Source organism: Conger conger, chromosome 9 (genome assembly GCF_963514075.1).
Source record: "Conger conger chromosome 9, fConCon1.1, whole genome shotgun sequence".
NCBI classification, from domain to species: domain Eukaryota; kingdom Metazoa; phylum Chordata; class Actinopteri; order Anguilliformes; family Congridae; genus Conger; species Conger conger.
Genome location: NC_083768.1, coordinates 53,468,931 through 53,481,409, shown reverse-complemented (window position 1 = coordinate 53,481,409; position 12,479 = coordinate 53,468,931). Strand labels below are relative to the sequence as shown.

Here is a 12,479-nt window from a genome sequence, read left to right as displayed (position 1 = left end):
TAATATAGTCAGGGCCAGTGTAAAACTGATCTTTAAATCAATTCTAAATACTACTGGAATTCTATGTATTTTGGATTGCTTTGTGTGTTTATTTCCATTTAAAATATTTTTTTCCAGTGAGGGCTTGACTGAGAAACATCTATTGAGTGCAGTTTTCGTAATGTCCTGTTTAATGTTTTGAAATGATTTTATGGAAACATACCTGTTGAGATAATTTTCACCTCTGCTTTCTGCATTCATGCCAATTTAATGTTACATTCAAATCAAGTTAGTATAGTTCAGTTGCATAATATTAGGAATATATTTTGTCACATGCAGGTGTACAAACCCTCAAATGGTAGTACCAAAACTTGACAATTTACAAGCCATATCTGTAAATTATCATCATTGAGGATCCCATCATCTCCAGATCTGGCAAAGCTTTCTAAAGTGTTGTAACAAATGACATTTTCCCCTTCTGTAGATCCTGTGTATGAGGAGATGTTGAGCGACAGCAGGAAGATGATCACCAACCAGCAGATAGACCAGTACAATGATGCGGCTCTCAGCACGCTGAATAGCAGCAAGAGGAATGGCAAGGCCAGGGTGAAGATCCTCAGCGCGTCGCGGCAGGCTGCCATAGAGACCATCGCCGAATCTGTGGATGGCCTCCACCTACCCGAGAGCACCAGGAACGTGGTGAGCACCATTTCCGCCAAGCCCATATCTGCGCAGTCATCTAGCCCAATGGTTCTCACTCCTGGTCCTGGAGAGCTGCAGGGTGTGCTGCCTTTTGTTGTTACTGCTGTACTGTTAGCTGCACTTATTTGATCAATTAAAGCAGTTAATTACACCGTTAACTCGCCTCACCTGGTTTCTTGGGTCTGAATTGGCTGCTAATATTAAGGGGAAAATAAAAACCTGTGGTTCTCCAGGACCAGGAGTGAGGACCACTGAACTAGGCCGTACAGCAAATGTATATATATGGATGTAGCAATATATAGTCCCCGTACACTGGTACATTGGAGTAGTATAGAATCCTTTGTCAAATACGTTCATCACATTTGAATTCTGTACAGTCGATTTTTGCTGACATTGACCAATAGGAGTTTATTTGGTAGCGCTTTATTTTACAGGCAGTTAATTAACTAGTATTTACTGGGTAAATGCTGTACACAGCTACTTGTGTAATTATTAGATAACTTCTTTGATTTCAGTGGTCAATACTATGAAACAAAGTGAGTTTTTATTTTGGACCATCCTTAATAAAATGAGTTAAAGTTATGTTTAATAATGTTAAATGCAGAATTATTAATAATGGCCATCTTAGTAGGGTTTTTGAACTAGGAAGGGGTGTAAAAGAAGGGTGTCCCTTCTCACCATATTTATTCATAATTGCCATCAAAATGTTAGCCAGTAAGATCAGAGACAATATTGAAATTAGCGGTCTAGATAGGTGTGGCCTATGCACCAAGATATCCATGTATGCAGATGACACAAGTGTCCTTCTCTTTCCATGTTCAAACTCACTAAAATAATTTTAGGAGGTCTCTTTTCCATCTTATCAGGTTTAAAACCAAATTATACCATATTACAAAAATGTTTACATTACCATACACTCTGTCAATTAGATGGACAGATGGAGATATACAGTCCCCTCCAGAAGTATTCCTGAAGGAACAGCGTCATTTCCTTTGTTTTTGCTATAAACGGAACACAATTGTGTTTGAGGTCAAAAGATGTACATGAGATCCAAATTTCAGATTTTATTTCCTGGTATTTTAATCTAGATTTGTTAAACAACTTCGAACATATCACCTTTTGTATCAGACCACCCAATTTTTAAGTGAGCAAAAGTATTGGAACATCTGACAGACAGCTGTTTCTTGTTGCCTAGATGTGTCCTGTTAGATTGACTGATTAAACAATAAATAGTTCCGAATGTCTACTCTTGGTTTTAGCCTTGGGTTTTTCCTGTGAAGACTGCATTCATTTGTGTTAGAAAAGATAAACCAGCACGAAGACCAGAGAGCAGTCTTTGTGAGAAAAGCAAGCCATTTTGAACTTAGAAAAGAGGGGATCGATCAGAGCCATTGCACAAGCATTGGGGATAGCTTGTACAGCAACTTGGAATGTCCTGAAAAAGAAACGTCCAAACTAATTGGGAGGAACTTCATCCTGCAGCAAGAAAGTGACCCAAAACTCATTTCCAACACAACAAAGGCTTGAGGCAGTTATTGCAAGCAAGGGATATGCCACCGAACATTAAGTCTTTGCTCAAATCCTGACTGGCTCATTAGTAGGCTACTTGAACGGTCCCATCCCCTGTAGGCCTTTTGGCATATTTACAGCTTAATTCTGTCCACTTCAAATGGTTTGAAAAACAAATGCATTTCAATTTATCTGAATTTCTCAGTGAATCCATACAAAGCTTGTTACAATTCCAATATTATCCACCTGAAAAAGTTGACCAAATACCTCTCAAATATATGGTTCAGTACAAGTATAGTAATTGGTAATAAACCTATATTTATGAAACAATGGTTTGAGAATTTAATTATCTTTGTTAATTATATTCGAACTGAAAATAGGAACAAATTTTGATGCACCCCTCCCATTAAGGGAAGCCAAATATCTATTGATTCCTTTATGCAAGCCTTCCAGTTGAAACTATTGTATAGAATTTTAGCCACCAAATGTTACATAGATGGGGTATTGAAATACTATTGTACTTCTTAGCAACATATTTTTTCAGACAGATGATGATAAGCCATGTTAAATAAAATAAAGGAAAGAAATAAATAAAAAGGAGTAGGGGAAAAGGGAAAGGAAATCCTTTAGTTTTCAAAATTAGGATGAATGAATTGCATAAAAAAACACTAAAACTGTAAATATTGTTGGAATACCTAAAGTTTGGATAAAGCTTAAAAGGTAAATAGGGCATACTAGTTGTAAATATTATAGCACTGGGGGGATGTGTTCTGCACATTCTCAGGTTTTATTACTGTGGTATGGTATGCCTAATATTATCTTTTGATATGAGTGTGTTACTATTATTATTAAGATAATATTATTATTATTATTATAATTATTATTATTATTATTCTTTGTCATTCATTTCTTCATTTTTATTCACATTGCATGTAGGGAACTGACTTTTCTTTCCAATCTAATATTGTTTTATGTATACTATTGTTTTGCTTACTATATTTGTAAAATTCGGTATTTATATAGAGAGTTGTTCCCCTAAAGTGTGGGGTGGAGGGGTAAAATAAAACATTTCGGGAGGAACCTGGCTATAGGATGATGCCCATCCTTCTCTGGCCTATAGGTTGAGATGGTAATAGTTGCGGTATTAAACAAGCAGGTAAACCAGTTCATTATCATTTATTTCTCTATTTCCATGCTGCAGGCAGCCATGGTTTTAATGAACTCTGTGTGCAACAAAGTCCTGAAGCCGGTGGACGGGTCGTGCTGCAGCCCCCTCCCCGCTCCGAACGTCCTCCAGAAGCTGTCGGCGCTGGTCTTCCTGGCCTCTGCCGCAGGCTTCGTGGCACTCCACGCACTGGGCTACAACCGGAGGCACAAGAGCAAGCCACCGTCGGACATGGAGAGTGGCGAGGAGAAGAAGCCGGCGACGGCTGTGGCTGGACTGAGGAGCCCTTTGCAGGCTGTCTGCAGGATGGGCCTCATCATGGCCTACTTCTACCTGTGCGACCGTGCCGATGTCTTCATGAAGGAGCGCAAGTTCTACACCCACTCAACCTTCTTCATCCCGCTGATATACATATTTGTCCTGGGGATCTTCTACAGTGAAAACAGCAAAGAGGTGAAGTTTTCTTAATTTTGTACTGTAATGGAAAATGCAAATACTGAGGTTGAATACAATACAGTGCACTGCGATACAATTGAAAGTACTTGGTAACGCCTTATTTTACAGGACATTAATTACCTGGTATTTACTGTCCCCCCCATATATTCGAAATACCCCCCAAAAAAATCTGAGACATATGCCAGACAATAAGCTTAACAAAACAAACTGTTTGGAACATCATTAAGAAGAAAGAGCACTGGTGTATGTCTGGGATCATTGCCTTGCTGTCCAATGATTTTATTTAACTTCAGCTGATAAGATACTTCTGTACACTTGAGAATTAATTTTGTTGCTGCTTTCAGCAGTTACATTACCAGTGAAGGCAAGTGAGCCAGCACCTGTGGCAGCCATACGTGCCCAAACTACAGTACCTAACCAGCCTAACCCTCTTGCTTGCTTCCACACGTTGCTCTTGCCATCACTCTATCTGTCCACATCTGTCCACATAACCTTGTTCCAGAACTCTGCAGGCTTTTGTAGGTACTTCTTTGCAAGTTGTAACCTGGCCATCCTGTTTTCGCATCTTGCAGTGAAGACTTGCAATTCTGTTTATGAAGTCTTCTTCGGACAGTAGTAGTCACTGACACATCCATGCCTGCCCCCTGAAGAGTGTTTTTCATCGGGGGGCATATTGTTTGGATTACCGGTTTGTTTGTTTTTTCCTATATCTCAGCCTCATAATTACCTCCTTGACTGTCAAATCCCAATAACAGATAACAGGCAATCAAACGGCTCAAATCAACACTAGATACTGAGTGCTTTCTTCTACTTGCACTATGGAAGCAAATGATTACACCTGACTAATCAGAAACTGCTGAGAAGCCAACTGTCCAATTACTTTTGGTCCTCAAAAATGAACGGATAAAAAGGGATTTAATTCCTACTCAGATCACCCTATATGGCTGTATATTTCCTCAAATTAAGTCTGCACTTTAACCTCATATTAATGTAATCTAATGTAATGTTCTTACATGTACAATATATCTGTGATTGATTGATGTTATGTTTGCCCTCTTTTCTCAGGCAAAGTTGCTTAACAGGGAGCAAACAGATGAGTGGAAGGGCTGGATGCAGCTCGTAATCCTCATATACCACATCTCTGGCGCGAGCGCAGTAAGTCCTGTATTCCTTCAGTGTTTGCACTGCAGATCTATTCAGGCAAAAGCTTCCAGGCCATTCCTGCCAAAGCCTGCGTTTACAGCAGTGTCGTGCCGTGGTCTGATTTCACATCTTCCCTCATTGGAATCGCAGCCGTAATGTGCAGGCCTATTAATAGATAGGCATTATAAACTAAAAAATAAATGAATAAATAATTGCATTAGGGATATACATTTGGTTGCCTGTGTGGATGCATGATAACTGTTGACTCTTTTTCAGTTCATCCCTGTCTACATGCATGTTCGAGTCCTGGTAGCAGCATATCTTTTCCAAACGGGCTATGGCCATTTTTCATTCTTCTGGTTAAAAGGAGACTTTGGACTTTACAGAGTTTGCCAGGTAATGACTAGCGAATGAATGGCTGTTGTTCCATTTGTTTGCTTGTGGTAACTATTTGTCAGCGCATTATCAAATGTTATATTATGTCAATGCTTCTAGCTTTGCTATTTTTATACACATGTATTTTTTTGTTGTTTATTTCTATTTCTATTATTTATTTTACTATAATATTGTGTTCCATAATATACACTCAGTGAGAACTTTATTAGGTATTTATTAGACTTATTTTTTAGACTTATTAGGTTTTCTGCTGCTGGTTAGAGGTTTGATGCGTTGTGTGTTCAGAGAAGCATTTCTGCATACCACTGTTGTTGTGGTTATTTGCATTACTGTCACCTTCCTGTCAGCTTGGACCAGTCTGGCCAGTCTCTCATTAATAACACGTTTCTGCTTGCAGAACTGCTTTAGATTAGTTTTTACCCAGTTTTTTGCATCATTCTGTGCTAACTCTAGAGATTGTTGTGCATGAAAATCCAAGAAGATCAGCAGTTTCTGAGACACTCAAACTACCCTATCTGACACCAACAATCATTCCATGGTCACTTCAATCACATTTATTCCCATTCTGTTTCCAAAATTTGGTCTGAAAAACAGCTGAACCTCTGCATGGTTTTATGCATTTATTTGCTTCCACATGATTGACTGATTAAATATCTACCTAATAAACTGATCACTGAGTGTACAGTAACCAAATAGGTTTCCTAAATTAGTATTGTACTTTTACTTACTCCAATTTTCATTTTATTTAAAATGGATGCAAAATTATCAGTGATTGGTGAACTAATGCTGTTGCTGGCCATATGTTCATCTCAACAGCGCAGTATTAGATAGATATGCTGTAACCCTTAGTCTAGTGAATGTACCAACATTCACACATATTGAACTAACATTGTTAGTTGCACATACAATACATCCAAATTCCAGTGGCTATTTATAAACAAGATATCCATTCCATTGAATAAGCTCAGGGCTAAGTAAAAGCACAATTGTGACTTTATTTGTCTTGGTTGCCTCATCACAAAAAAATACTTCTGAATGATATATTTTTCAGTAGCTTCCAGGTTTTTATGCAGGTATGTAAATATGTAAAATGTAAAATGGACATTTGGCCCTTACTGTGGGCGTTGTCGCGTTGCATGGGTGTGTTTATTCTCGTCCGGTTCCACAGGCCTGACAGCTGTCCCAGGAATTCCTCCCATTTGTTTTTGCTTCAGGTCCTGTTCCGCTTGAACTTCCTGGTCTTCGTGCTCTGCCTAGTCATGGACAGGCCCTACCAGTTCTACTATTTTGTCCCCTTGGTGACGTTCTGGTTCGCCGTCATATACGCATCTTTAGCGATGTGGCCACAGATACTTCAGAAGAAAGCCAATGGTAATGCACTTCATGCATAATGCATAATGCCACTTCATTTCAGCTCTGACTCCTTTTTGACTGTTTTCTGTTGTGAAAACGCAACACACTGCGGCTCATCCTTTTTCAGGCCCTACCATTGTGATCCATCCAGCACTGAAAAAAAACAAAACAATACAATAATGCAGTTATAAAGACCCTGTTGATGAGGCTTGGACCAGTTCTCCCAGTGGTAGACCCTGTTAATAATGCTTGGTCCACTCCTCCCAGTGGTAGACCCTGTTAATAATGCTTGGTCCACTCCTCCCAGTGGTTGACCCTGTTAATAATGCTTGGTCCACTCCTCACAGTGATAGACCCTGTTAATAATGCTTGGTCCACTCCTCAAAGTGGTTGCCGTGTAACTTCGATTGTTTTCTGTTCACAGGCAGCGGGTTCTGGCATATGGCAATCCTATTAAAACTGTTCGGTGTGCTGTCTGTAATATGCGTCTTTGCATACTCACAGGTGAGTTTGGCATCAGGAACACTTTTGCCAAAACAGTAATTACCTGTAATTTATCCTAACGTGTGCTTACATTGCCACAATATAAAATGGCAAACAATATTAAAAGCCTGTAAAACTAGGGCATATGCACACACATATCACAGTTCACATGCAGTACTGTACAATCTTTAAGCATTAACATTCAGAGGAATGGAATGAGTTTTAGACATACATTTTTGTAGTACAGGTTTGTGTTTGTAAAATGTAACTGGATTTTGGTTTTGTACTTCACTGAAGAGAAAAACTGTGTAATGCTGTTAATGATGCATGTCTATTTCCTGTATGCTAGCTATTGATTTCATTATCAGTTGAATCTTTTTTTTTCTGTTCCAGGGGATGTTTGACGCTGTGTTTTCTGTCTGGCCAATATCAACACTCTTTGAACTGCAGGGCAGTGTTCACGAATGGTGGTTTCGGTGGAAGCTTGATCGATTTGTAAGTTTTCCGTTCATGTAAATTGGAGCTTCTTTTCTTCAAAGCAGAGACACCTACAGGTGCCTTTTGAAGCGTGCGTTCCCCTGCCCCTCACCCAAGAGCACGTATACTTTGCATGTCGTTTCAGGCCGTCATACATGGGATGCTCTTCGCCTTTGCCTACTTGGTGCTGCAGAAATGCCAGGTTCTCTCAGAGGGCAAAGGGGAACCGCTCTTTTCCAACAGGATATCCAACTGCTTGCTTTTCATTTCCGTGGTGTCCTTCCTGGTAAGGGAATTCCCTGTTACCACCTACACAGCCCAGAGAGGTTACCACCTAGAGCTGCTGCAATGTCCTCTGCGGGCAAGTGTGTGCGTGTTTGTGTACATGCGCCTGCATGTGGGTGTGTGTGCTTATATAACATGCGCACATATACAGAGTAAAACAGAATTAAGTGCATAAGTGTTGTCTGATCAATCCTCTGTGCAGGCTGGAGTGAGACTGGAGCGTTTATTACTGGCTGCTTTAGCGTTTAGCCTGTGTCGCCCCAGCTCTGTGGAATGTACCTACACAGAACCCTTATCATTCCCTCCTTCAGTAAATAATGAATTTCCTCCCCCATGACAGACCTATTCTATATGGGCCAGCAGCTGCAAAAACAAGACTGAGTGCAACGAACTGCATCCATACATTTCAGTCCTACAGGTGTGAACTCTGTTTATTCTTGTGCTTTTTCCGCATGCTAACCACTAGTTTACAATGTGAAGCACCCCAGCAATGATTAACAGTCGCTGATTGTAAATGGCTGGTTGTAAAGGTTTATTTTCATTACCCTTTATTTGTTCTACTGTTACCTTAGCGATTTTATTTGACCTGCCTCCATATTTTAACTCTGTATTTATTTTATTTATTTATTTATTTTTCCGTTACAGATTTTGGCTTTTATTCTAATCAGGAATATTCCTGGTTACGCCCGCTCTTTGTATAGTTCCTTCTTCGCGTGGTTTGGCAAGATCTCGTTAGAGGTGAGACCTTTCTGGCTGTGAAGCGCGCACCTTTTCAAAAAATGTGTACTTGGAAGCCAGACATTACATTGTCTCCTGTATAGGCAAAATAACTAACATTTTCAGAAATATATTAGAATGAATAAATAAGCATAATGCAGCATTACACGGCCTACTCAAGCCATTTCCGAATTCATATCAAAGCACCAAGCTGCTTTTTAGGGGGGGGGGGGGGGGGGGGGCTTTCAAGTATTGCTTTAGGTTTAGGCACCTGTGCATCATACAGCGTACCTTCCTATGATCCATAGGAAGGTACGCTTCCACACATTAGAGATTCCAAACTCGGCAACACTGCTGAAACTATAAACGGAACATTAATGACAAAACGCATGGAGGGGGGAATATTAAAGAAATGTTCCAGACTTCTGAGTGGTGATTTTGAGAAAGTTGTCTTCTCTGGTTTCTTTCAGCTGTTCATCTGCCAGTACCACATCTGGCTGGCGGCGGACACCAAGGGCATACTGGTGCTCGTGCCCGGCAACCCTATGCTCAACATCCTCGTCAGCACCTTCATCTTCGTGTGTGTAGCGCACGAGATCTCCCAGATCACCAATGAGCTGGCCCAGGTGGCCATCCCCAAAGAGACGGGCGCCCTTCTGAGGAGGCTCCTGGGCGTGGCCGGCGTCCTGGTCGCCATCCTCCTGCTGTCTATGCTGGACAAGGGCTGGCGTTGAGGGTCATGTGACCACCTGTTGCATATGCGGGGGAGGGCAGTGGCTCAAAAAAAACCATCCCAATCACCTGGGCGACATCCAAACTCTCAACGGACACAGACAGAAAAACGGATAGTCCACCCCGATCTTGCTGCCCTGAGGGGAAGAAAGCTAACTATTTCAGAACTGAATTTCCACTCTTAACTCTGGTTTACAATAAGCTGTACAGTACACAAATTTCAAGTTTACTTTCGCATTCAGCAAACTGAACCCTACGGGTAGTAAAGCAAGACCGCTTCTTACACTTGGAACTGAGTGTGATAAATACAGGTGGTTAGCCATCCCAGCCTAGTATTCACACCACACAATTACTTGAGGAGATTTACCTCCGTCCATGTGGCAAATTCTTAAAGTGGTAGTGTAACGATGACTCCCGCGGCACAGTCAAGCTCTGAATTACTTATTGGATGTACAGTATTTAACTGTGGAAATCTGTTTGCTATTGTTCCTTCCTTTTGTTTTAGTCATAGCCAAGCCTGCTTCGGGATGAAGAACCATACTGAAACTCGCCTAAATTATCTTTTTGGACCATGTGTGACATGCAGTTTTAAGGAACTCGAAATTAATTGCCCATTGATTTTCATGTTGAAGTTATCAGGCCCATTTAAAAGGGGAAACTACCACTGGTGGGCATTGCATTTTAGCACTAAGACGATATCTCCGAAGACACTCTTTGCAATGTAGGTAGTGTGATAGCCCACTCATGCCATTGTAAAGGCAACTTGGCCTTATACCGCAAAAACTATTTCCTAACCTTTCCTAATATCTTTTGCTGTTGCAAGCTCTTCCAGAAGAGAGTGGGCAGGAGAGTTATACATTTAAATTTGATGTTCATTACAAGTCTTGCTTTTAAATGGCCTGCAATATTCTGAAAATATTTTGTAAATACGAGAAGTGAACACTGCATATTTTTTTTTTTTTTTTTTTTTTTTTCTGTAACCATGACGTGCCATGGAAATGCGACGGACGCCGACAGTAGCCTAGCTTTAGCTACTTTTACTGTTGCTTTTCAGAGAATACAGAGTTGGAGTGTTTGTGTTACAAAAAGAAAGTACAATGGCCGAGATGCTTGACCTGGGCTTTAACTGTAACTGCATTATCCTGAACTTTGAAGTATAATGCTCCCTTCAAACAATTAATTGTTCATGACTGCTGAACTGTCAATACCTCTAGTTTTACCTACGTAGATGCTGCTTACATCACACATCAATTATGAAGTTGAAATATTGGTAAACATCACTTCACTTAAATGTATGTTCAAGGGTCAGATTTAATCTGGGACTTATGCCTATATGTTGGGTTTCACCTGTTTTTGTAGTGAACTGCAGCCTTCTGCCTTATTGCCTGGCTGGGTCATGGCTGCTGTTGGAATCCATGCAGATGTATAGATGTTCTCTGAAATGCAGTCTCTGGATTTCTGCACACCAAGATAGAACATCTCACAAAGCAGTTTGGCCTCTTACGACAGTGTTCTGATAAATGAAAAACTATGAATATTTCAAAGTGAATAGATGGTTCCCGTTTTTAGAAGGTGAAGCTAAGGCATTGCTTGTATGGGGGCCAGAGCTCCAAATGCTATTGACTTTAATTAATTATGAATCTGGAGTTTTAATGGACATGATATTTTAGGGGGTATGACTGATTTGGGTGGGCCTTGATATTATTTTGTTTCTTACAGTACAGACTAATGCATTGTTAAAGCTGAACCGACATTTATTTATATGTGAAATACATGTTTACCTATATTGATTTATATCGTAGACATTCACATTACCTTATTTTGAGACCAAAGCGGTAATGAATTGTTTTGTATATTTGGTTGGTTTTGGTCATATATTATTTAAAGAAACTACAGCTATATGTTTATAACTCTCTTTGTTCCCAGGGTCATTGGTAGAAGTGTTAAATGTAACTTCTTTTGTGGTGTCTTAAAAATGTGAACATTTTACCAGTTTTATTTATAAATGCCTTTATTTGGTTGTACAAGTCATTGTTAAGGATAAAGTCCATAAAAGAGGTGAGTTGGTGGGTCTTTTTGTTGGCTTTCTACAAATATTTGTTCCCAAATGTCAGTTTTTTTTTTTTGTGGTCACGTTCCTGTTTGAAGAATGAAAAAGTATATATGGAGAAGATCCAAACCCTGCAGCAAGCAATTTTGCTGCAGGGTTTGGATCTTCTCCATATATACTTTTTCATTCTTCAAACGGGAACGCGACCACAAAAAAAAACTGACATTTGGGAACATTTGTTGGTAAATGGCTAGTTGGGATGCTCTGAATGGCCAGTTATTTCCATTATGCATTCAATTTTCTTCTTATTCCATCCAAAAGCATTTATATCACAACATCCAGCTAGAAGTGATCATACAGATGAGGGAGGTGTGAAGCCTGTTATAAGGTGTGTAGACACCCCAGAAGAATGCCGTCACATAAAAGCATTAAGTCATTATTTTGTATTGAAACAATCTCTACATAAAGACCTTCCCTCAAGAGACCACTCAGGCCTTTAAAGGTCCAATATTGTACACCTTTCCAGGCTTTTATTTTAGGTCCTGATATCCATAAAAATATGTTTGTGTGGTTTTTAGTACCAAAAACAATCTCTATCCAGATGTTAATTCATCAGCGCCTCTCTTGCGCTTTACCAAGAACAGGCCGTTTTAGTGACTGCCTTCAAGGCTTATTGATATCAGTGAACCTTTGTTCTGATTGTACATTTTCTTAATACAGATTAAGTGGATTTGTTTGGGGACTGTGTGTCGTGATACTGTCACAGTGTTTTCATAGTACCTTCAACTCCTTTATAATCCAAATAGGAAGGGAAATGTATTTTCCACAACATGGGACCTTTAACCCATGCAACATATTTTCATGTCACACTCACTGCACCTAGAACAGCTTTGTCATTAAATGGGACACAACTTCCACTTTGTGTATTGGCTTCAGTTTAAAGGTCCAAGTTTCTTGGCTGAAATCACAGAATATTCATGAAAATTATATTGTCATCCTTAGAAAAAAGCAGGTCATGGTCATGAAGCAAAC

At 39.9% G+C, this 12,479-nt stretch overlaps 1 protein-coding gene across 1 annotated transcript in view; it reads left to right on the top strand.

Annotated features, from left to right (window-relative positions):
• Window positions 1-11,455, top strand: part of casd1 (CAS1 domain containing 1) — a 29,260-nt gene extending 17,805 nt beyond the window's left edge. The window contains exons 8-18 of the mRNA XM_061255447.1: window positions 464-678; window positions 3,392-3,808; window positions 4,877-4,966; window positions 5,231-5,350; window positions 6,565-6,721; window positions 7,128-7,207; window positions 7,580-7,681; window positions 7,809-7,949; window positions 8,289-8,366; window positions 8,594-8,686; window positions 9,136-11,455. Of these exons, the coding sequence (XP_061111431.1) occupies window positions 464-678; window positions 3,392-3,808; window positions 4,877-4,966; window positions 5,231-5,350; window positions 6,565-6,721; window positions 7,128-7,207; window positions 7,580-7,681; window positions 7,809-7,949; window positions 8,289-8,366; window positions 8,594-8,686; window positions 9,136-9,399 (1,757 nt within the window). The 3' untranslated portion in view covers window positions 9,400-11,455. The remainder of the gene's footprint in view (window positions 1-463; window positions 679-3,391; window positions 3,809-4,876; window positions 4,967-5,230; window positions 5,351-6,564; window positions 6,722-7,127; window positions 7,208-7,579; window positions 7,682-7,808; window positions 7,950-8,288; window positions 8,367-8,593; window positions 8,687-9,135) is intronic.
• Window positions 11,456-12,479: the final 1,024 nt, after the last annotated feature.